The sequence below is a fragment of the Puntigrus tetrazona genome, chromosome 2, assembly GCF_018831695.1.
Source record: "Puntigrus tetrazona isolate hp1 chromosome 2, ASM1883169v1, whole genome shotgun sequence".
In the NCBI taxonomy this organism is placed as follows: Eukaryota; Metazoa; Chordata; class Actinopteri; order Cypriniformes; family Cyprinidae; genus Puntigrus; species Puntigrus tetrazona.
In genome coordinates this window covers 14933396-14958918 of record NC_056700.1, presented here as the reverse complement: position 1 = coordinate 14958918, position 25523 = coordinate 14933396, and the positions used below count along the sequence as shown (strand labels likewise).

General features: G+C 38.3%; 1 protein-coding gene and 1 long non-coding RNA gene across 4 annotated transcripts in view; both read right to left on the bottom strand.

Moving 5' to 3' along the window:
• The window catches only part of LOC122323195, a 43630-nt gene extending 23900 nt beyond the window's left edge, over window positions 1–19730 (bottom strand). The window contains exon 1 of one of the 3 annotated variants that reach the window (XR_006246966.1): window positions 19534–19730. This is a non-coding gene — a long non-coding RNA (uncharacterized LOC122323195). The remainder of the gene's footprint in view (window positions 1–19533) is intronic. The other 2 variants (XR_006246965.1, XR_006246964.1) reach the window with 2 other exon arrangements.
• A 1230-nt stretch (window positions 19731–20960) lies between these two features.
• mycb (MYC proto-oncogene, bHLH transcription factor b) lies at window positions 20961–23197 on the bottom strand. The gene is made up of 3 exons (XM_043220464.1): window positions 23023–23197; window positions 22078–22738; window positions 20961–21836 (listed from the first exon to the last, which is right to left on the bottom strand). Exons 2-3 carry the CDS (start codon window positions 22727–22729, stop codon window positions 21289–21291), a joined length of 1200 nt encoding a protein of 399 aa, XP_043076399.1. The 5' UTR covers window positions 22730–22738; window positions 23023–23197; the 3' UTR covers window positions 20961–21288.
• Window positions 23198–25523: the final 2326 nt, after the last annotated feature.

The window sequence follows — 25523 nt, the reverse complement described above, 5'->3', positions numbered from 1 at the left end:
ACTCTAACAGCAACGCCCAATTCATTTTGGGTTCATTTCCGTTCTATCTGCGGTTTGTCTTTCACTCTGTGCGAGATACAGAAACGTACATACTATTAAACAATATGACTGATTCAGTGAACAAGTCACACTTTAAACATGAAAGTCAACTGCTACAAAAACTCTGAAAAGACTTTGAAGAGACAATGCTGTTGTATAAATCAATCACTTCTGTCTCGCATCCTTTAATGCCTGGACAATATTTGGTGATGAAATGTTGATTACAATGTCTAAATTCAGAACAAAAACACAACCAATTCTTTGAATGGGCAATGAATTCAGGTAGAGTCCCTGCTCGATTTTTCTTTTTTTATACCTAATGTGAAGAAAATCAACAGAAGAGGTGGGCCGATGACAGAAATGGGGGAAGGAAGGTGAAGGAATGATTGTCTGGGTTTTTTGTTTCAATCTATTTTAGTCCCGTAGTAAGGTTTGGTTTCTCTTTCCGCAGAGAGAACTCAGATCAGGTGGCTGACTCCCTGTGGTAAGAGAAATGCATGTGTGGTTGGAAATTACTGTGCTGTATTCAAATGTTGCAGAGGTGTGTATTACATTCTTGGCCGTGGCCCGCTGTAGGGGAGGGTCCCCACACATTTTCAGGAAGGAGTGAGTAATACAGGGCTATCGTCAGAATAAAACCCACTTATATGGTCAGTCAAGCGAAGAAAAACAACAGAAAAAAACATGACTGACAAGCCACAAAACCAGAGAAAGTCATCACGACAAATCGATGGAGAGTTTAGCAAACAGCTCACTCAACTGTAACCAATACATCCATATGATATCACACTGGGAAGAAAGTATGCACTTTAACAGCTGCTAGTAATCTATTAACAGCACATCCTGCCCAAGATCTATCAAGTATATCAATAGACATCTTTGTTTTACTACTATAATTCAAGATTTGGAGCCTATGTAGATTCAATGTAGCGGTTGGTCCAAAGTCATTTTTTGAACACTAGGATCATCAAATTCATGATGTGCTGTCTTGTTTGGTTCAATTGAATCAAACTCAAGTTCGCTTACCCCTTTGGTGCGAACTTTGAGCAGATATGAATAAACACAATCCGGTGCGGACCAAACAAACCGTACCAAGACCCAGCTGAAAAGGTGGTCTCGTTCCACTTGTAAGGCCAAATGGATGAACCAATTAATGGATGACCTTAAGCACATGTGTGGTTTTGTTAATTTCCGTTTCACTTGCAAAAAGAGCCGTGTAAAAGCAAACAAAAAAAAAAAATAAAGAAAAAAACAAAAAAAAAAAAAAAACCACTGTATTTGGAACAAAGCAAGTGAACCATCACATTTTCCTGGCGTGAATAGACCCTAAGTTTCAAAAATAATCATGATTATTTCCAAACGGGTTTCCCCAAAAACAAAAACGCTATTTGTTAAGACAGAAACTAAATCAAACAAACAGCACTGTGTTAAAAAAGTACAATAATGTCTACACTTTTCATGTATCAGTGGGCCTTATTCAATTCGTATTTTGTACTACAACAAGTACATTACATTTATTCTTAACTTATTCTTATTCTAATGCTAATGAATTGAGTCCAGCCCAACTATCACCATATATTTCGGTAAAAAAGCTATTCAAAGTGATATTTTTGAGAGGCACAATTTGTGCCAATGCATGGTTAATGAATGAGGCTCAATGTCTCTTAGTTATCGATTAATCTCTGAATTAGGCATAAGAGAAAGTAGTTTAACTGAAATTTAAAATGACGCACTCCCCGTGAATTTCAGATCGGTTATAAACCACTGCTGGAGGAACATGAGCCTCAGCGGAACCCGCAGAAGAAACTTTTACTTGCGTTCCATTAGATAAGCAAGCATGCACTGTTTAGTCGGTAACCTTACATCACTGACGTCGTCTTTGAGGTTGTGTGACATACATTTAAAAGGTAAAAGGTCCCACCACGTTTAAAGCAGCAGAAACCAGAAAAGAGGAACTAGATAAAAGCTAAAATCCCCTGATGTGAGAAACACTGAGATGCTGAACACATTTGCCTACTAGCTGACACAGACTATTTCTGTTGCCTATGCAACAGTTATTTAGTTTTCTAATTCGATTCTTAAGAAAAATAATAATAATAATAAAAAAAAAAAGTCTGGTCTAATCTAGAATTCACTCTTGAATCAAGGTAACTAGTGACCTGCAAATCAAATCACATATTACTAACTACCTTACACTTTTTTTTTAATTCAGTGTCTCCAACATAGTTCAAAATGAGGAACAACGATGGATCACAGTCTCCCTGAAATACATAATGACTAACTATGATTTCATGAATAATGTTTAATCACTGCAGAGGCTAGACAGAGGAAGAGTGGAAATGAAAAGCGGATGTCCCCATAATAAAACACTCATATATTCAAATATATCTCAGGTTCCTTATGGTTGTCATTAATATTGCAAACAGTTAGTTCTGGAATTCAAATCAGACAAGGGGTTTCAAAACATTTAGTATAACAGCATTGTGACAATTCACTGGTAATATTTTTTTTTTATTGGGCAGCATGGAAATCAGATTTGACAGCAACATCTTGGAATAGCGACTTATACAACTCTTGAAATATACATACAAATAAACAAAGGCAGACAAAAAGAAAAGTGAAAAAAAATGGCATAAACAATGGCTTGAACAAAACATTTTTGAAAATCTGGGGTCAGTATGATTTTTTTTTTTTAACAGAAAAAAAAAAAAAAATAGGTCTCTCTGGTCACAAAAGCTGCATTGATTCAATCAAAAACACAGTAAAATGTCATATTACAATTTTAATAAAATAACAGTTACAATTTAATATTTAAAAAAATTTATGGCAAATTTCAGCAGGAATTACCCCAGCCAAAAAACAGCTGTGTTACCTAATAATTTTAAGTATGTATTCGTATGTAGTATGCACATAGACCAGCAAATAAGCGTTCAAAGCTTTGTTCACTTTCAGACTCACAAAGTCACCAGTTTACTAATAGATAGAGAAATAATGTTACTCTTTTATTCAAACAATAATATATCCCAATACGTGCAATAAATAGTCACTGTCACCGTCTTGAAGAAAAAAAAAATCTGTTTTACATGCATTTATATATGAAAGGCACACATGATTCTTTCTGTTCCAAGTTTCAATTCCTTACATAACAGTAACACGTTCTTTTTCCGGCCCCATCACATCAGACAATGGGATGTAACAGCAAATTGATAGAAAGGGAAGTATCAACCAGCCAAGACAAGTGAATCAGCGGAAACCCGCAATGCAAACCGCATCGAGCACATGTCCGGGTGAGGAATACTCTTGCTTCAGGAAAATATGAGCGTGTTACATTGTTATGGACAAATTATCAAAACAATGCGCTCACTATCCATAACAGGCAGGTGGTCCAATTGGTGGTGGTAGAGGACTGTGTGAATTCTGCCATGTGTGTGTGTGTTTTGAGGGTGTTGCAGGGACAGTCTCTAGTTAATATTTCCCTGCCAAGTAATTGTGAGCTAGAAAAACATGTGTCTGGCATTAGCAGGCATTTTATTTGTAGTTCTCACTACTACTTGATGCGACGAAGATAGCAAATTCATTCATAAAAACTATAACACAGATGTTAATGGAGGAAGGTCATTCATTGTACCATCATGATCCAGGGTTCAACACTACACTGTACACAAAAGGAGACCGCAAACTGTTTTTGATGAGCCAGTAAACTAGAAAGTGTTGATATGAAAATCAGCAGCAGTACATTAATATGAGAATTCAGTATAAAGGGAGATTTGCATTGCAAATGTTAACGGCCAATGCATCATTCTGACTATTTAAACTATGATAAGACCTGCAGAAACTTGAACACTGGTATTTCCAGGCTTTCTGGGAAAGCAAATGATATTCATTTTAATACTACAACTGATATGCTAATAAAACAGAAACGTTGGCAGTAGGTCAAGGGTTAACAGCAACTAAAGTGTATTTGCAGGCACCACAGACCAGGTTTTTTCAGTTTGGCTAATCATATTCATAAAGAAAGAGACCCAAGAGCATGAAATAAACGTTTGCCCTCAGATGAGAGTTAAAGGTAGATGTAATGTAGAATTAGTCAAAGAAAATATAATTAAAACATTTCACCATCTTAGCACATTAATGTAATGTTCATAATGTGATGTTTCAGTTTATAAACCACAAACCTGAAAATGCAAAAACCTTCAAATTATTAAAAACAAATATCCCTGTCAAGAGACATGTGCTCAACGCTCAGTGGAAATAAGGCTTTATCTAGTTAGCAAGAATACCCTTAAAGGACTGCAAATAATAACATGCACAATTAGTATTTAATAATATTTTAAACTAGGTTTTATTTTCAGTCTTCATTTTAGTTTAATTTTTGTATTTTTTGCGCTTTTGTCATTTTTATTAGTTCTCTTTTTTTTTTTTTTGCAATATTTCTAATTAGCTTTATTTTAGTAATACACATTTCAGTTTTTAGGTTTTTCCATCTAACACTGATTTTATTTCAATGGCTGATTTTTAATGGTTTCAGTTAACAGTATACACACAGTTGTGTATGTCTATTCCCCACTCGCTAAACACTGAAAATCTGGCTCATTTCAGATTCCCCTCATGATACCAATACCCAAACACCTGAAGGAAGAATCATGGCTCTATAGAATATTTCCTTTGCGCTAGAAGGTTTGAGAGTGCGAGATCTGCGGTGTGCTGATGACTCAGTCTGAACTCGGTGAACCTTTTCAAGCCCATATATAGAAATAGATCAGCCCTCTCCAAAGGCCCCGCCCCCTTCTGCCTCTGATCCCCTCCCCTTCCTCCAGCAGCCTCTCTCTCTCTCTCTCTCTCTCTCTCGACGCTCAGCTGACTCTGCTGTCTGTAATGGAGATGAATCTGACATCTTCCTGTCTGTGTGTACTCAGCTAACTCTCTCAGCTGAGCAGCACCTCTGCTTAATGGAAACAAATCTCCAAGAGCAACAACGCAACAATAACCGGCTTGACTATCAGATCTACAGCAGGGCCAGAGCTATTCCCATGGGCCTCAATCCCAGGAAAACACAGTTAAATGGTGGTACGCAGGACGCTAGGGAGACAAAAGTAACACCGCAGGGTAAAATCCACAGCTTCTATAGGAATTTGGGCGGGAGCAGTGACATCATAAAGAAACAGGGCTCATCTATACACCCGGCTCCTGAGCGAAGCTGGTTGTAGAACGATATAGTAAGCTCCTGTTCCTCAAGCTTACCGTTATCAGAGCAGGTAATCAAGTCTAATGTCATGTGTGAGGTCTTTTTATGTAGGTCAACAAGCAAATGGTGAACAGGAACATGATAAACAGACCTATGGAGTCTGGACTAATGCCCTAAATGACCAAATATAGAGAAAAAGCCATTAGAAATGCTGCTTATTCTCGTATTGAGTTTGTAATTAGTATTTATTTTTCTGTAATTCATTAAAACATGGCTGATTTAATTCAAATGTGTACAGTTATACTTAATGTAAACAGTGTACGTTTGAAAACCATGTAAAACATATCAATTGAAAATATCAATGTATTAGCTACAGTATTTACGTCATCTCGGTTCATTCCAAGTCAAAGCTAAACTATAGATTAAAACATTGTGTCTCATAGATAAAGGTTTGTGCTGTGGACAAACAAACAAAAGCAGACGCTTGAGAAGTTTCAATTGTCTGACTCTTCACAATGCATTGTGAACGTTAATGTAAATGTTTACCATGCTCCAAAGTCCCTAATTCACTTCCTCAAGACTGAGAAAAACCGTAATAATGCAGCCCTACAATGGTCACAAAGTCTCATGACTTTGAGACAATAACCCTATATGTTTCCCTAGCAAATATTTAAACATGCTTTCTTCCAGTGAGTGGTTCTATAGTGTGCTGGGTAAGGCAGGCTGGCGCCGCTGTGGAGAGGAAAGGCCTGATCTGACAGAAATCCACTGACATATCACTGCAGCTGAGCTACAGGCCTGCAGCCGGCCCACTGGCCTTTCACTCATGAAACCTAATACATGCAGGCTACTAAAAACCACACACACACACACAAGCACTCTCACTTACTAACGCACACACCTCCAAACCCTTCTTTCCCTGATGCAGCAGACCCAGCTAGCAGTGCAGAATTTTTATATTTACATAAAATTATCTGCAATTAATAGCAATTCAACCAATTCAAAAGGTATTCACAAAAACCCTTTGTTTACATAATATATGTGGACACACGCACAAACACACGCATACACATAAAAGATAATCATAAATCTCAAAAGATAAATCACCACTTATTTTTATGTAAAACAATCACTGCATTCAAATAAATCTAAAAATGTAACAAACTATGCATAAAATGTCTAACATTAATAAAATAATTCATAACCAAATAATAATAATAATATAATAATAATAGTAGTAGTAGTAGTAGTAGTAGTACTGGGTAATGATTAACTGCATTCAAAATGTTGTGGTGTACATAATGTGTCTATTTATTATATATATATAAATCCATTTAAGAAAAAAATTGTTCATGTATGATAAAAAAACAATATGAATATAAATATACACACGTCAATGTTTTCAAAATATATTATGGCACGTGTCTCTTTATATAATGTGTGTGTGTACGGTGTACATAAACTTATTTTTGATGTGATTAATCATGATTAATCTTTGCTCAGCATTACATTTAAACAAATAAATCTAAAAATGCAAGTGAAATAACAATAATATTATTAATAATTACAACTTCATGTAAAATGTATGCATATTTGATAATACTTTGATCACAATATATTTTTAATGATTTATTCATAAAATGATTAAAATAAATTAATATTTTTTACACTTATATGATGTTTATGTATATATACACACTTTATTGACATTTGTCAATTATATTAGATTACATTTATAATTTCTTTGAATACTTCCACTTTGTATTATTTTACTTAATTTTAATTACATTTTTACATCCGATTTGCTGCACCAATATAAATTTAGAAATTGAAACTATTCTCAATGCAATTCTGAATGGTACTGATATCTGATGCTACAATGTTTAAAGAAAACATGCGCATGCCATAAGTGTGAGAGACATCGCATAAATAGTGCCTCTGTGTGTGTGTGTGTGTGAGGGCTTGTATGAATAGGTTCTGTGTGCGAGTTAGCGAGAGAACAGAGAGAGAACAGAAGGACAACAGAGAGTTTATATAAACAGACTCGATGTGTGTTGGCTCCTGGACACTAATATTCATCTTAGCTGGCATTAGCAAAGAAAGGACGCTCAAACCTTCCTCTATTCAATCACATCACTGTTCCACCACCTTTAAAAAAATCCACACAGACGTCTTTTCAAGAAATGAAACAGGAAAAAAAAGTCCTCTATAAACAGTGCTGAGTGGAAGGAAACTCAATTACCCATACTTCCGTCACTAAACCTTTCCTCTATCCGCTAGTCTTTATATCAGTAGTTTTATATTAAATAGTCAAATATAGTATGCCTACGTCTACTATCTCTATATAAACATGATTCTTGCATATATTTAACATTTTTCCTAACTTAACAATTTACTAATCTTCACATATGCATATGTCCCCATACAATCAGTGCAGGAAACGCTCACATCTCATATATCTTAAGTTTTGGCACACAGAAGTTGAATTAGCACAGCCTGAAGCAAATGATATTAACTTCAAAATGAACTGTAAGGGCGGTGACTAGGGAAATTAAATGTCAACACCTGTGAACAAGTGAAATGACATCATCTAATATGCTATGAGCAGGAATATAAAGTGACAGAAATATAAGTAACTCGACGGAGAACCCGAGTGAACCGTGAACTCCTTCCACCCTGTAACAGAAGTGTCCAGATCACACAGCCATCCAGCAAAGTTGAGAGGTCAACACAAGTCACTGCGAGCTACAGCTGTGCTTCATAAATTACTGCTACAGGCTGCCGGCACAACAGGTGCCCTCTCGGCCCGAGGGGTGTTGGGACAGTCTAGCGCTTTACTTTGGTTTTGGTCACTCACATGCTGAGCTACAAACAACAAAATTAGCCCTTAAGCAATTGAGCTCCTCTTCCATTGGCTGGAGCAGATGGTGCATCCTTCAGTGACGCCCCTCGGCGCAAGATGAGAGTGTCATGATCTTTCCAGCCTGTTAGACCTCTGTGACCCCCACTGGACAGCCACCAGTTAGATGCCCGTCTCCTTGTCACTGGGATGAAGTCTTTGAACTTCTCCCACTCACATCAACGGCAATTACCAAGTACACTGTATTCATAGAAGGGGCGATTAATAATTAATAAACTCTAGGTGTCTTTGCTTTTGACAAAGCATGCATTCATTTTCAAAATGTAAGCGTATATTCTCATAAAATCAGCAAAGAAAATGAAAGCATTTTTATGCAACTTCTTCTTATGAAACAGCCCAAGCCACAGGGCTTAGTTTAAAAGAGTCATAAAAGCCCACTAGCAATAATAAAATTTTTATAACTATTAAACCTAGGCCGTTTCTGTAGAGAGAGATAGCTGAGCGTATTGTTACTTGTGTCCGTCTCATCTCTCAGCTGCGTTGAACAGTAGCATCTCTGCAAATAGCAAAGCAGCTACACCAAAATACATCGCTACTGAGAAATGCAGAGCTATTTTATTAGTATAAGTACTGACAACATGGTTCATTCTATGTGTGAGATAGCATGAGCGTGAAAGAGAGACAGTGAAAATTACTTCTGAAGATTAAAGATTTTTATAGATTAAAGTACAGTGCAAGTAACTTCTGCTAAATACATGTATTAAGTAAATAATGAATATTACATTTTAATTGATTTATTTTTGGCCTTTCACTGACATGTTAGTAGGAATCAAAAAGACAAAGTAGAAGCAGACTGTAGACATCTTAAACGACATAGTTCACCCAAAAATTTAAACTGTCACTTTTTACTTACCCTCATTTTGCTCCAAACGGGTGTTAATTTTGTCAGGCAGTTTTTAAACTTAGTCTGAAGTCTTATGCGTTGTGATACTCTCCTGAATGTGCGGTGGAGACACAGAAGAGAAGAATGGTTGAATAAAGTCGTTGTTTCTGTTTTTATGCGCACAAAAAGTATTTTTGTACAACATTGCATAATGACATTAAAGTCACTGATGTCACAGACTATTTTAACACTCTCTTTACTACCATTAAGCACTGCTGTCTGTTTATGCAGGGTCAAAAAGCTCTCGAATTTCATAAAATATCTTAATTTGTACGTTTTGAAAATGACAACGTGAGAAAATGAGCGATTAATTAACATTTTCATTTTTGGGTAAAATACCCCTTTAACGCTCATCTATGCCTGTGCAGAACATGAGTTTGTAACGATGTGTCCAACTATAAATCACCTATTCATCACCTACAGGATATCAGAGGCCATATCTGCATTTAATTTTAGGTAGCGTATTCCTACGGTTTGTGTATGTCATTTATGTTGAACAACATTTCTATGAAATTAAATTATCGAGTAAAAACTCCCATGCGTCATTACTCCCACCTTACAGGACCCAGTATGCTGATTCAGTCCAATACACAAGACGGTTTACATCTACAGTAAACCAACCTTCAGAGGCCACTGGGTTTCAAAGGTACATTTCATCCAAGTTATTCCATAATTACTCAGCTGTAAAGCCAGTCGTGCTATTACACAATCCTGAGCCTTGCTTCTGAAGTGGGTTTGGTCATAAACGCAGGGTTACGGTTTTGGCAGCCAAGTCAGTGCATTGTTCACACAGACGCCAGGATTCCAGCCTGTTTACGGTAAACGTGCGTTAAGCCGCACTGGCACGAGGCCCTCAGGGTTGGGACCTGGCGATGCTGGGACAAGGAATCTCAAAGACCCTGATTGTTCAAGCATTCTCATTTAGCGGTGACACAAGCTATCTATTTATAAACTTTGAAGATATTCACTTTTCTCGCCGCATAGCTTCATTCCTCTCTCATGCGCTCTCCTTGGCATCTCCGGTGTGCTCCAGGAAGCAGGCCAAGAATGAAAATATAATAGTCTAAAGAGACACAGTGAACTAAAAGACCGTAAAGAAAGAATGGAGAGCGGAGAAACAGAGACTTTGTGCTTCACTCATTCATTATAATGGTATCGTACCGACCAGAAACAGTGATGATCTCTGGCCACTGAACAGGATCCCAATTCCTGGACTGGATTGAGAAAAGAAGTATTTTTTTAAGATTTGGCAGCTTAAGTGTGTACATTACAGACTGCAGATCTAAAATAGGAAGGCGCTGGCCTCTCAACTCTGTCCTAGTTTGGTCTTTTTGGTTTTTGCTACATGCTAATAAGAGTACGCACAGCTAACCACACCGTTTGTCCTGCTTTAGATCCTCCACTTGTAACATGACTGCATCAAGCTGCTTCACGAGGTGTAAGCGAATCCCGTTATACCGCTCCGGCCTCCAACTGCTGCTCTTTAAATACACACCGTGACTCAGCAAAAGACAGGGAACATGAGAGGGTAGATCACTAAATCACTGTGTCATGATGGAAAAGACAAACTGAGGAAGAATGAGAGAATGACAGCTCATACATAACCAACAAAGAGAGCAAATGCGGGCTAAGAAGATGAGATGGCGTCACACTTCGCAGACTCTGAATTGGCAACACGGCTTTACGAAAAACGCAAATCTATTTTTATCCATTTCAAAAGACCCTCTCAAGAGGGTTGTTACTAAAGAAAGGGCAGTGCTATAAAACTATTGAAAGTCCCGTGTTTTTCCTCTGGATGTAGGGTGTTTCTGTTCTTTTGGTCTGTGGATATTTTTAAGCACTAACTGGTTTCAATTAGATTATATAACATGGCAGGATTGGCAGTGTAGGACATACAAGCGGTCCTTTTGAACAACCCGATCCTGACAAAGCAAGATGGTGCTTTGGCTTTAGCCATGATGGGCAAGTAGAACACCAGGTTACAGGAATAACACTGAACAACACCTCCTCATTTTCCTTCCTGTTATTTTGTGAAGACTTTCAGAAGTTATTACTCTATTATGCTTTGGGTGGCCAGCTGTCACAGATATAAAGACCCTCTAAAATGTTGAGTTTACTGGAAGCTGAGTGGAGTCGGGCCAAACTGTAAGATCCTTCTCTTTCCAAACAATGGGCCAATATTGTGTGAGGGCCGATGATCAGGCTTTCCACCCGCAAAAACAAGCATTGTAAAGGAAAAAACATGTAACATGGTGAAAACCAATTATTTCCATTTAAACCGAGAGACATGTACATTGCTTTAGCACAGGGGTTCTCGAACATTTTAATGCCATGGACTTCCATTCAAATGTGTGACAAATTGAGCACCAAAGATATAAAAAGGCAAAATATTGGTTCATGTATAAAATATTTAATATTTACACAAATCCTACTTCTTACCTTATTGTAAACATTCCGCAGACATTTTGTTTTATAACCGCCATCTTTCTGTCACTCTGCTCAGCTAAAACCAGCAAAAACCATATATCACCTTTAAGGATGATAACAGGAAAACAACATATTTGTTGTTCAATCAAATATTATGATTGAAAAAATAAAATGTGAGGGTGAGTAAATGACGATTTTCATTTTTGGGTCAATTTTCCCTTTAATTTTCACAGCACCCCATCGCTAAAATAAGTAAAAACACCTTTAGACTTTTCTGTGTGACAACAAAATGTTTGTTTGCACTGAACAAACATTTTAAAATATTTGTTTCTAATTTAATTCCTAATCAGTAAACCCTCACAAATATTCACAACCTGTCCTCATTGGCTTCTAAAAAGACCTACAGTAGAGCTGGAGTAACACTGAGGGATTGATAGCTTTGACGATCAAGTTTTCTTGAGGGCCTTATTTTATCATTTGTCTAAATATCTGCTTTCAAGGGCCCTACTTGGAAGAGGAGAGACTCCATGGTCTCTCGTTCTGTTTAAATGCATGAACATCTTATTCAACTTTGACTTAATGCAGAGAGTTGGTTGCTGGCCAACACAGCAGCGATATCTGTTGTAAGAACACATCGATGAATTCTCAAGTGCTGGATATTCCACGAGGACATGTGGGGCTGTGACACGTGGCTGAAACAAGACTCCCAAAAGCATCTCTAAGAATAAAAAAAAATTTATTCCAAGAAGACTCATGGAAGAAATCTTCAAGTCTCTCTTCCAGGAACAGCCTCTACGGGACAGCTGAGGCAGTCAGCCCTGTGAAACTGTACATAGAATAAAAGGACAGGATCTTCACACACTGCACCAGGATATGGGCTCTACAAATCATTCCTCATATGAAACACATGCCACACCTGGAATAGATGACCCAGCTGGGTTTTCTTCATTGAAAAAGCTAAAGTCAGCTCAGCTGTTTGAGAATGACGCCTTCTGGATTCAAATCATACCACGTGAGACGCTTCCTTAGCAGTTTAAATCAATTTGTGAAGCACTTTGGCTCATCCCATTTCGCCTCTTTTGCAGACTAATTGAGAGAGAGAGAATAGCTGGCATGAGGCAGGACTCCAGAATCAGTCAGGCTGAATCAGTCCTCAAGGCACTGGTAATGAACAGGGAGCTAGTTCCTCCTGTTCAAGCCTCAAAATTAAATAAAGTCATTATGGCTGAAGCTCTGGCAGAAACAGCATTTGGTAATATCTACATTTACAGAAAACATCAAACACTGTTTATGTTCAATTAAAGTTCTCATATGAATGTGATTTACCAAATGAGGGAAAATACACCATGAAATTTGCTTCCAAGGACACAAAGAGGAAAACCCACCTCTTAGCTTAACTCTCCCTGTCATTTAGGTTACAACGCCTCCCTGCCAAAGAAGAGTTTCTACAGCAATCCTTATGGGACTTCAGATCGTAAACAGAAGGATCATAATATGGATCATATATGTAGATCATGCAAGTAGATTGTGTGTTGACCATTTTGAATCTGATCGGGACGAAGTTGGCTAGTCTTTGACGGAGATGCCTTTACAGACACAGAAGCATATCTAACGTTGTTATCTTATGTAATGTTGGTAAAAAGGAAATATCAGTGGAGACTTGGTTCCATACATCATATGCTGATGGAATGAATGATAATTTGAATGGGTTTAAGGCAAACAAAATAATTGGATGTGTCACCAGAGCAAAGTCTGTCATTATAAACAGGAAGATTGAGTTAAGGTATTCTTTATTAAAAAAAATATATTTTTTTTTGCAAACTTGATCAGAGTTTCAGATCAAGCACACAAACTGTTGTAATGTCCAACTAAACTTTTACTTAATCTTAGAATTTCTTATTTTGCTTTAGAGGTCATGTGATAACACCCCCAAGGCGTATAGGTTAGTACTTGCAGATATATCTGATTTACGAGCTACAAAATAATGGCATCTATCCACGAGTATTACCAAGCTTGTAAGAGCCAGGATACATTTTTTAAAAACTGAAGTCTGAAAGAAGAATATAATCATAGGATGGCTTCAGGGGGGTAAAATATTGTATAATTTAAATTTTTAAGACAGCGACAGCAAAAAAAAACTCTTTGCATTTGAAACTAATCACTGGTAATTTGCAGAGAGTTCAGAATGTAAATAAATGTTACTATCCTATCAGCATTTTCATGATCGATCATCACTGTCACACAACCCTAAATAACCTATTTTTAACATTTTTCTGCTGATTTCTAAAGGACATATTTATTCATTTCAAATAAGATAAAAATCTTCTTTTTTTTCTCTATATACAGCTTTTATGCCTTCTGGATATAGCTTACTCAACATATGATACTGCAGCATTAAAATATAATGTTAATAACATTAAGCATTACATTTATTTAACCTTGAAAGCCTTAGTGTCAATAAATAAATACTTAACAGGAACCATCACAAGACATTTCCTCCTGAGCAGGTTAAGGGGGAGTAGAGGGAACTGTTTGGCCAGCTGTCCTCTAACAGCCTTAACTGTTGTTTTTTTTGCCCTACAACTGTAGTTTATTGTTTTAACACCCACAATGTGTTGCTTTTGTCATAAGGAGGAAAAGACTGATGAATTACCAAGTAACCAATGCAAAAAAACATTTACGATCACATCTCAAAAAAAGACAGCCCACCTACACCTTACAGTATATCCAGAAGAAGTTTATTAGTCAAGCATCCTCTCATGTCATGGTGAGCTCTTGACCTTTGGCTCCTTTGGAACACAAATCCTGGCTCTTTCCTTACATCAAGATCTGTGCAGGCATCTGCTCATTATTACCGCTATAGTAGAGCATGTAATGCCCAAATACAGTCCCTTCCATTCTGAAAGCCCCCTGCCAGTTAAACTAACACCTTTCAAACTCACTCGCCCTCCACCACAGGACATCTAGGTAAATCAAGTCAAGAGACATTCATTCTGATTTAGCACACTTCAAGATATTTCCTATATGAATGAAGGTTGAAAAATACATTGGTTGTAGATCAGTTATCAGCCATTATTAGAATGTTCTAATTATACATCAGACAAAAGAAAATTCAACTGTACAAACAGAATTTTTTTTACAATAAAATTAACAAAAAAATATTAAAACAAAAACATTGGCATTTTAAAACGAAATATTAAAACATTGACAAATACGATAATATATTTATACTAAAATGAATGTTTAAAAACAATTTGCAAACTATAATATAAAAAAATAATCTCAAAATATATATTTTTTTTATTTAAAATGACTGATTTTAGTTTTTAGCATTTAAAGAATTTATTTACACAATCATTTAATAACATATTACCCGAAAATATTTCAAAGACAATCAGAAGTAGCTTAACTCTGACCACAGTTCAAAAAAAGAAAACTTTATTTCCTCTGTATCATTTACCGGTTCCTCCTATTTCTCCAGATGTTATTTGAGAACAAAGAGTGAGCTTATATTATATAGAGAAATGGATTTTTTTATATATAAAATTTCACATTTGTTGTGTGGCATCTGTTTGCATCGTCCAACCAGAACACAGTATAAGCCCGGTTAAATAATTAATGGTGTTTGGCTACGATATGTCTATACATTCTTGTGTGTGTGCGCGCGCGAGAACATGATACTCCTCTAACACATACAAACACATAAATGAACACCACAACACTCGAACATACACAACGACATACACAACCCACAAAGGACAAGTTATTGAGCTCTCGTTCCACATTTAAGTGTGGTTTATAATAGCCAGGTATAAATGAACAAAAGAAAACAAGACAACATAAAATCTGACAGCTAATGGCTAAAATACCATTTACCATGCGTCAAGGCCAAGGGAGATGATGTGCTAGCGGGGGGATGATGGGGCACTTTAAGTGGCAGGAACTAGTGGTGATCGTATCGTGTTCTCCAGATGGCCGGCTATCTCCTCTCCTTTACATGGGCCGGCCAGAGCAATTCAAGCCTCCCTGGGGACACGAAGAGCTTGTGCGGAAGAGCCCAAGTTATTGAGTCCTCATCTACTCATCCCTGTAACATGAAAGGGAAGGCCGCTCTCTTCACCACAGCTATTGCTTTAGTCAGCCCTGACAAACGAATTGCTATCTGATCCATAAAATGCTCGTAAAAGGCTGAGAGAACAAGTGTGTGCCATCTGATCACTTCCTGTCTTCAAGGAATGCTTCAGTATTAACATCAAGAGCTAGTTCGATCACGTGCATTTTCACAAGAAGCTAAAACGCAAGGCAGCCCATCATGTTTATGGCAGGGCAATGTGTTGATGTGAATGTAAAACATTTACAGCAATAGCTAAAGGTCAGATGTGTAATAGTTCCTTCTATCTCGGTAAATAAGCCAATCATAGGTTGCAAGAAGAACTGTTTGTCTGAATGAATTCGGGTGAGGCAAAAGGGTTTTTGGGAAACATGTAAGAAAACAATTATTACATTTGCAATTTTTTTTTTTTTGTTGAGCAAACATGGCAGCACCTTTTAAAAAGGCTTGAAATATCTACATCGGTTAAGTCGATAAGCCTGTTTACTTCTATACGTTTAGCTGAATTTTATTTCTCAGTTAACACCGATTTGTGACCCACTTTGGATCTGTGACCCAATTTTGGGTCATGACCAACCAGTTGAGATCCACAGAACTAGGTGATGGGTGAGTGGGAGCAATAGGATAGGATAACTCCAGCCTCGGACATCTTACAAACCACGTAGCATAACATATAACAGCTGAGCACTCGGCTAAATAACGCAGCCTCTTATGGAAGCTGCTACTGAAGATCAAGTTTCATATCAATCCCTAAAGAGCCACTGCATGCTGAAGTGAGAGAGAGTTGAGTGCGGAGCTGCTTCTCTCAGTTTTTGGGAGGCTTCCAGTGCCCCGAATGACCCCCTGTGCGAGAAGGACAGGATGAGACTCAGTGACATTAGCACCATGTCGGCCTCACGCTCGACATTTAAACGCTCAGTGCTAAGAGCCAAAAATGGACAGACCGCAACAGGCAATTACAACTCAGTCACTCCGCAGGGGCACAGAGTTTAAATAAAGATTTCTCTGGCCTTTGTCTCTTATTGAGACAAATACACAGTGTCTGGTTATGTAAATGAAAGAGAACATGAGTTCAGGCTGTGGTTGAGTGACCATCCGAACCGCAGTCTGACTTTCACTACGCATGAACAGAATGTTTCTATTATTATGTAACAATAGATGTCTGGAGTCTGAAAATATGAGGTTGAACCGTTTTTAAATTAATTATGCTGAGTTTGCAATTGATGCAATCTTTAACATTTAATAAAAAACATTTTGTGCATACACGATCTATGAGTCAGAGCAAAGCATTGTACAACCGCGCCTGTAAGAATCAAGGCATTTCTGCTTTTAATCACTGAGGGAGGAAATAAAGTGAGGTTGCGTCTAGAAATGCAGACTTTTTTTTGCTTAATTACTTTGTATTTAATAAGAGAATGGGTTTATTGAGAATGTGATCTGGACATGCTACATTCATCATGTTGTTATTGCCATGTGACCTACTAGTGTCAGTTGCTTCACTGCCATTTACAAATCCTCTCCCTTGGTCTTGTGGGATAGTCAAGTGTCTATCAGATACCACTTCAATATCTTACCGGATATAGTATGCCATCTGGGGGTTTTTTTCTGTCTAATGTGTTATCAATACTGTGAATTGGACATACTACTCTATTATCGTTTTTACATAGTTTTGTTTGGCATTAATATTTGACCATACAGGCTTTCATACTGTAAGTGAAATGGAAATCAGTCAGATAAGACTTACGGGTCATTTATAGCGTTTATTGAACACCCTTCCTGAACTGTGAATCATTTCTTAGTTATGCCTGATTATAAATGGACCCGAAACTGTTACTTGTAATTAAAAATACACATTCATACCTATTCTACTGTAATATATGGCATTCTAAATTAAATTAGTCACTAGAATATCCAATAAGCAAACATTTCACAGCAATATTCCCGTCTATGGTGTGGCAAAAATTCTTACTGTACAGCACCGTAATAGTAGAAGTCACTTACAGCATCAAAAGAGTAATTACTTACAAAATTACAAAACAAAATTACTTCTGAGAAACTATATTTACTTAATCTCTTTATATTTTGTCTTCTAATATTATTTTAAAATATATGGAATACTCAATACTAGTCATTTCCCGACCGGGTTTGTGCTTCATCTTATGCAAATGACTTTTATTCAACTTCTGAAATTAAGCTCTATAACGTGATCAGATAGAAAAGTGAAGCCTTAACCAAACACTAACTTGTGTTGCCATATGGGAGAACAACCGACCAGTTTCTGGATCATTAACTTCGACAAAGTGCCATCCAGCGCATTCAGTTCAACATTCGCTCGCATCTAATCAAAACTAATTCAGCCATGTTGCTGCAGCAATCATTTCTGTATGCTCCACCAGCTGCTACATCTCCCCAGGTGCATCTGAATCCATGCTTCATGACCAATGAATAATGAAGTCAGCAGTATAGAGTTTATACGAGAGACAAATGATGTGTCAACTGTCTTGAGTGCACCGTGCCATATTCACTGTATGTACGGTCATCCGGCAGACCTCGGGTCAACACAGATGATCCTAAACTGAAAATGTAGGTTGCATTGAAAAGGAGGCTCGTGCGTGGAGCACTTAATCACAGTGACCGTTCAACCGCAAAGTAACAGACTGAAATGTAAGCTATCTGACTGAGTCAGGTCTGCTCTCAAGGGATGATTGAAGGTATGGAACAGCTTTGTACAGGCAAGTATGTTCCTTTTAATTTACAGATCCACACAACGCTCCTGCATTAGTGATGAGACGCACGTATGGAAGTGTCAGCAGTCCTTCAGGGACACAACGGGATAACTGCAAGGGAAGGCTGACACAAATATAAAAATTGTCATTTACTGTACATCACCCTCTTGTCCTTATATGACTTTCTTTTTTCGCAATGAAAGACAATGGGGTCCAAAACACAGCACCCTACTGGCTTTTACTCCGTGGACAAAAACATTTGTGTTACAGAGAAGAAAGAAACGCAAATAGGTTTTGAACGTCAGTCCTACAGTCGATGTATAACTTGCATATGTAGGATTATACTTTCTCCCATTCTACAAAATTTCCATGCCTGATAGGACCATGAAGACTTCACTTGACATCATATAATGGAAGAGGAAACCTCCTCATGACAATACACCACTGGCCTCCAGATCATAAATCTCCTACAGGGCAATCCTAACTACAATGATAGACTAAGTGCCTGAAAATTATTTATGAACTCCGTCAACACACTGTATTGAGGGAATACGGGCGCTGCTTGCATAGTGACAATGATAAGAAAAATCTACCGACTTGAACTTCATTTATGTGGCCCTTTTCTGGGACATACATTTAATGCACTGTACTTTCAAATGACAAAATGACTAACTTAATAAAAATGTGTGTAAAAGAAGGCTTTTGGCAGAACAACATTGGAATCTTTTAGCAAATTATGATTCTTTTCACAAAATATGGAGAGTGCACCGTAGTAGCTTTTATTCCAGTTTCTAGACAACTAGACAAACTCTATGCAAAGTCTTTAAAGTTGTCAACAAATGTATGTTTTTTATAGGTTACATGAAAACTGTATCAAACAGTCAAATTAATGTCATGATTGTATTAATAGAAACTACACTACTACATTAACATTAACACAAGTTAAAAGAAACTGAATGTCAATGTTTTGTGGCATTAAAACAAGAAGAAAACAAACAAATCACTGCTCACAAAGTCCAGTGCCCAAATGATTGTTCAAAAGCAACAAATTCTAATAATACAAAATGAAGAACGGTTTGCAATAAAGTGGTTCGCGTGATCGATATTGATTACTGGTTGTGAAACGGAATTAAATCCCTGCACCTGTGGCACAAAACATGAGCACACTGTTTGGCTAAAGCTAAGATTTTGTTTCACAACTACTGGATACACCTTAAACGCAACAAAGCATAAGAATCTTACCATGTAGGACGCCTTGGGCAAGTCAGTCCACTTTCCAGACCTGAAATGTTCTTCATTCGCCAATATTTTGCGCCCCGCATGCTACATTAGCCAGGCTGCTAAGCGCGCGTCCGCTCTCCTCCATGTGCTCCGCTGCACGCGCATCGCGGGGCGCTTTGCATGGAGTCAGATCGGGGCTTGACGTCACCGCGCGACAGCTTCATCTATTACCCCACAAAACAATAAGAAACTCACTCGTGGCTGGAAGTTTTATCCCATACAGTCCGTTTAGCTTTATTGTCATCCTTAAAGCGAATTTAAATGCCATAGTGCATAACAATAAAACTTTTAGCCTGAGCTAGAGCCTGTCTCTCAGACGCTCTTTGTGGTATGTCACTTATCCAGGACTCTTCAACTTAAGAGTTTTCATCTACATGGGACGAGGGTTGGTCATAAAGATCCTTACCTGCCATAATGTAATATTCATAATGTATTTGGTGATAATTATTCTTATAATAGAGATGAGAACACACCCTTGCATGTCTTATTAGGCAAAGCATCAAGCGACATGGCAGTATTTACCTCTGGTCGTTTATGCTTTACAGGTGTGAGGTGATCACTTGAGGATGTTTAAGGTTAAGCCATGTATCTTTAGAGTATTAAGAGAGCGAGCAGATGAGGTTTAAGCATTCGCGCAAATAAAAAGGGTTAGTGTATTTAGTATGCGATTTTGTCCTCATCCAGTGGTTCAGTAATCATCTGACGTCCAGCTAGTGGAACCAAAAAACATTTATCAGAAAAAGAAAAGTTAAAACTGGGTATGCAAAGTAGTTGATACGCCATCTACGGAACTATAACACTTTTTTTTAATCAAACATGGCACTTGTGAGTTGAAGGTCAGAAAAAAGGGTTTCCATGAGATACCCATGAGTCTTCAAAACAGCTCCACTGAAGGAAAGCGTGACATTTGTTTGTGCATCAAAGCTCTTCTTGGAAATGTAAAACGGCAATTACTCTCATTAGTTACTCTCAGAATTAGACACTCATCTTTATTTTCTTGTAGACATGCAGTTAACTGAAACAGCCAACTGTAAACACCACTTACTCAAATCAGTGTAACCAAGGTCATGAACAGTCGGTGACAACAAAAACCAACATGTAGATGTGTGATTCAGCATAAGTAGCTTGATGTGATGCACTGGCTTTGATACTTGTAAACAGAAAATGTCATTCTGACACATGCATTAGTCATCCTAAAGTTACAAACAGATGACTGCATTGCCGAGGTAAATTATGTAAAAGCCTTATATACACTGAAAATATGCCAAAGCCATTAAACATCAAATGTGCGCGTGACCATCTTAATGGATTACCTAATTGAAGGATTTGAAGTCATAGTGAGACCGAAATAAGCAAAAAGCAAATGAGTCCACATTGAAAAGACAGGATTAGCCAAAAACAGTTTTATAGAGAAATGCATTTTATAATAATTCAGAAATGAACAGCATCTTGAATACATATGTGCAATATGTACAAAACTTACAAAAACAAAAAAAACATTAAGTTAAGGCAAACAGTAAGTGGAACCGCAGAGATTTTTTGCTAAAAAATAAAATTAAATACAAATAAATCTAACCTCCATCATGTTCAAATTGAGGCAGTGTAATTGTATAAATCAATGTCAGATTGCTCACAACTTGCCACACCTTCAAGACCTTGTATTGGCTACAAGGATGCTTAAAACGACTTCAGTCCATAAATTAAAGTCCAGGCAACTTAAGAACAGCTTAGCTGCTCAAGTCTCTGTTTCAAATGTTCACATTTTCTCCTCAACTGCTCCTTAAGCGAGATCAGTTTTTGCTCATCTTCTTGCATGGTGGCTATGCACTCCGTCGCCTTCTTGAGTATCACCACTTTGGCGGCTTTCTCGTTGTTGGCCACGTCGGGAATCACGTCCCTCAGCGCGAAGAAGCTGAGCTTGAGCTCGTTCCGCCGCTGCCGCTCGAGCACGTTATGAGTCCTGCGCTTGTCGTTATCCTCGGAGTCCGACGTCCTGGGACTCGCGCATTTGCGGCTGTGGCTCATCTGCTTAAACGCCCGAATGTGACTCTCGAATTTAATCCGCTTGACCGCGGGCTGCTCGCTCCGCGTGGAGGGCTGCGCGGCGTAGTTGTGTTGGTGAATATTAACATGACAACGCTTGAGGACGACGGGGCTTTGGTGCGTCGCGTTCGCGTCAGGCTTTCTCACGGACTTTCTCTTTTCCACCGTGACAACGTCGATCTCCTCCTCCTCCTCCTCCTCTTCTTCGTCGTCGTCATCATCTGTTTGGGTTAAAAAAAAAGCAAACAAATGTCATTCTGTCGCTCTGCTTATTCATTCTAGGCAACTTTACGTAGCGCAATAACGTGCAGTGGGCGGGGGTGTCTCTTTTACGCCACAGTATCCGTCTAGTATTAACGCTTTAACCGCCACAAATAATGTTAAAAAGGAAAAAAAAAAGTGCAAACTTATCTAAACGTACATGTAGTTTTAATCAGCGCTAAAAAGTGGACTGTTACTCACCGGAATCGCTGTCACTGCTGCTGCTGCTCCCACTGTTTGGTGGGGTATCCAGTGGCAGTGTTGTGGAAATCGGTGCGGATGTCGGTTTACACGGCTTTGAGCCGTCAGTCAGCGGGAAAGGAAACACTACTGATGGGTCAATGCACTGGGAGGCAGTGGTGCTCATGTCCTGAAGGTAGCTGGCGTTAGGGCTGGACCGACAGCCGTCCGCGGGGTCGCTCCTGGAAGACTCTTTCCTCGCCGCCTGCAGCGACGCTAATCTCTCCGACACCACCTTCTCCAGCTTAGCCGCGGCGGAGAAGCCGCTCCACATACAGTCCTGAATGATAATCGACTTCAGAAAAGACTGGGAGTAGTCCGCGTCGCAAATAAAACTGTGGTTGACCACGTCGTCCCCGAGAAACTCCGACACCATTTCCAGCTGGTCTGCCGTGGAGGGGAAGGGGTCCGACAGCGAGGGACGCCGGCTCGGGGAGAGCGGCGGAGTGGGGAGCAGTTCAAATTTCTTCCATATATCCTCACTGGGCGCCGGTGGCTGTCCGTGCTGGTGGTTATAGAAATCCTCGTCCTCGTTGTCAAAATAGAAATAGGGCTGGTAGGAGTCGTAGTCGTAATCGTAGTTTTTACTCGCCATACTTGAATTCAGCGGCATGGTGAATGCCTGTGAATACATTATTGTTAAAACTCGCCCTTTAAATGTTGCACAACTAGTGACTCATCTCAAGTCTAAACTTCAGTACAGTAGTTGACTTAAACTCGTAAATTTACAGAACGTGTCACGTTAAAAATAATACAGCACCGTTATGTAAACTTAAAATGACAATACCTAAAAAAATACAGTCTTGATTTTAAAGTCCACAAGGTTTAAACACCAATAGTTTGCCAGAGAAAGACATTTTAAAAAACGCCCAAAAGGAGAGTAAATCATAATCCGCAAAGACTTACCGTAGCTGTGGTGAAACTGAATGAAAAGTGACAATACGGTCAAATGTCAGTGTATGTGAAGTATCGGGTGAAAGTAAGTCCAAAGTGGGAGTGCGCCGCTCAATCTCCGCACTTGTGCGACTGCAGCACCGGAGCGGCTGCTTGTCATTTACTGCAAGATTTCGAACAGCTGCTACAGCAGTTTTAATACTACGGATTGTTTTCCCCCCCTCCCTTGGATATCCATGCGCCCGTTCCCGCCAAATGTGCGAGCCGTAGAAAGATGAACACGATATAAACCTGTTGGTTGTTCTAATAACACATAACCGACCGAACAATGCGGGTAGCGAAGAAAAGGCGTTTTAAGATGTGACCTTATGCAACGAAAACGACTTACACATGGTACTACTTGTCTTCGCGGAGTTATTCCGGGGCGGAGCTTTAATGAAAACACTGCACACTGAGTAGTGCATTCCGAGAATATACGGAGTTGTAGTACACCAGAAGCCAACGCCACTTATTGACACAGTTTATGAGTTCACCTCACAGCTGTTTGTGCTGGGTGTTGAGGGGTGATACTATATGGTTTTATGTGACAAGATTAAAAAAAGGCTCATAAAATAAATCTACAATTTATCCTAATTATCCTACACAATGTTTTTAATATTATAATATTATTATGTTAATTACATTAAGCGCTCTGTCCAATATTTTTGAGAATGATAATTAATTGTTTATTGTTAATTAATGCAGTTACTATCGTTATTTGCTTTACAGCGGTGCTGCGACGAACCGCTTAAGACATGTTGTAAGCACATCATAACCATTATTACAAAATAACATTTAGATTAAAGTCAGTTTTATTAACAATTCTCAAAAAGAGTCTAATATAGTGGTTGATCTTGACCTGATGGATGAAGGAGCAAACGTTGTCGATTCTCTCAGAAGTGGTTAGTGCTTCCCTCTGGTGGCTACATGTATTAAGTGTATAGGATTTAACTCGTTTGAATGATATTATTATCAGTCTGGGACAAACATTGAGTTTATCTGCAGTAATTAATCTTTTAAATTGGGTGTTCTATTAAGCAGGATTCAAATACTTAAACCGTTTTAAGAGGATTTTAAATTCTGTTTATTTGTGTCTTGGGACCTAATTCTAATCTTTTAGGACTTAGAATCGCTGACTAAATATAGGCCTATAGCACATTGATTTAATTACTGAATTTGCATAATATGTAATAATCCTTAATTGTCTTGTGTTTGAAATATTTTATCATATATTGTATATAGCACAGTAAAATAATACGTCTCGAAAAATCCGTAAGTAATATTGTGAAATATGGCTACAATAAAAACTGCTTACTTTTTTAATATTTGAAAAGGTCATTTATTCCTGTGATGGCAAAGCTGAATTTTCAGCAGCTATGCTCCAGTCCTTCACGAATCATTACAATATGCTGATGTAACGCTCAGGAAACATTTCGAACAGCTGTACTGCTTCTTTGTAAAAGCTCCATTGACAGATTTTTTTTTAGGATTCTCCAGCTCAAAACAAAAAAAAACAACCAAACAAAAAAATAAACGTTCCTCTAAAGCCATATTGATTTTTTTGTCATTCATTAAAAATCGCGCCTTGAAACTCTTGCTTGACAGTTGTGGTTACCATTCACTTCTATTCACTCACATTATGCTATAAATAATATTGTGTGTGAGTGTTCCACTTCCACAGATCATAGAGCTTAAAGGGAAAACTGGGTGAGTGGGTAGTGAGGATATTCTATGCGTGGACCCGATACTTTTCAAGACATGCTCAACATGGCGTAGTGACGTGTGATATATGGCTTGGCACAGATTCATCAGGCCTGGCCCCCTCCCACTATCCTTCTGAGAACCGTCAGGTCTGCTTTACTACCAGACAGTCAGCTTGACCCGTCTTCCCTTAATTTGCAGAATGCCAAGGGCCCATGTTTAGTCATGAGAGAGGATCCTGGGTGTGAGGGAAGCGGGGAGGGGAGGGCTTTCACATTGGGGTTACTATTAAAGGTTTTTGTCTCAGAGCCAAGTGTGCGCTAGGAAAGCCTGACCCCATGGGAACGCACTGTACCATACATAGCATTGTGCCGTCTGCACTTTATCATGGGCGGATGCCAAACATTTCTCTTTAATCACACCTCATCTCATTCACACATCAGAACGTTTGCCAGTTAACACGTTAAAATATATCTCAAATGGTACGTACAGTAGGGGAGTATATAGGCTGATTAGGATAAATAGATCAAACCGGAGCAAGTGGAATCAAACACCAAAGTTGTTTCAGGCAAACATGAAAACCCTGTCATTGTTTCCTCACCCTCATGTCAGTCTAAACCAAGCAGTCAAAATAATATATTTATGGAACATTTTTATTAACTTTTTATAACCGTACAATGAGTCAGTGGGGTTAAAAAAAAAATGAGTCAAAAAAAAAAAAAAAAAAAACATGTTTCGCAGAAAGAAAGAAAGTCATATAGTTTTGAAATGAC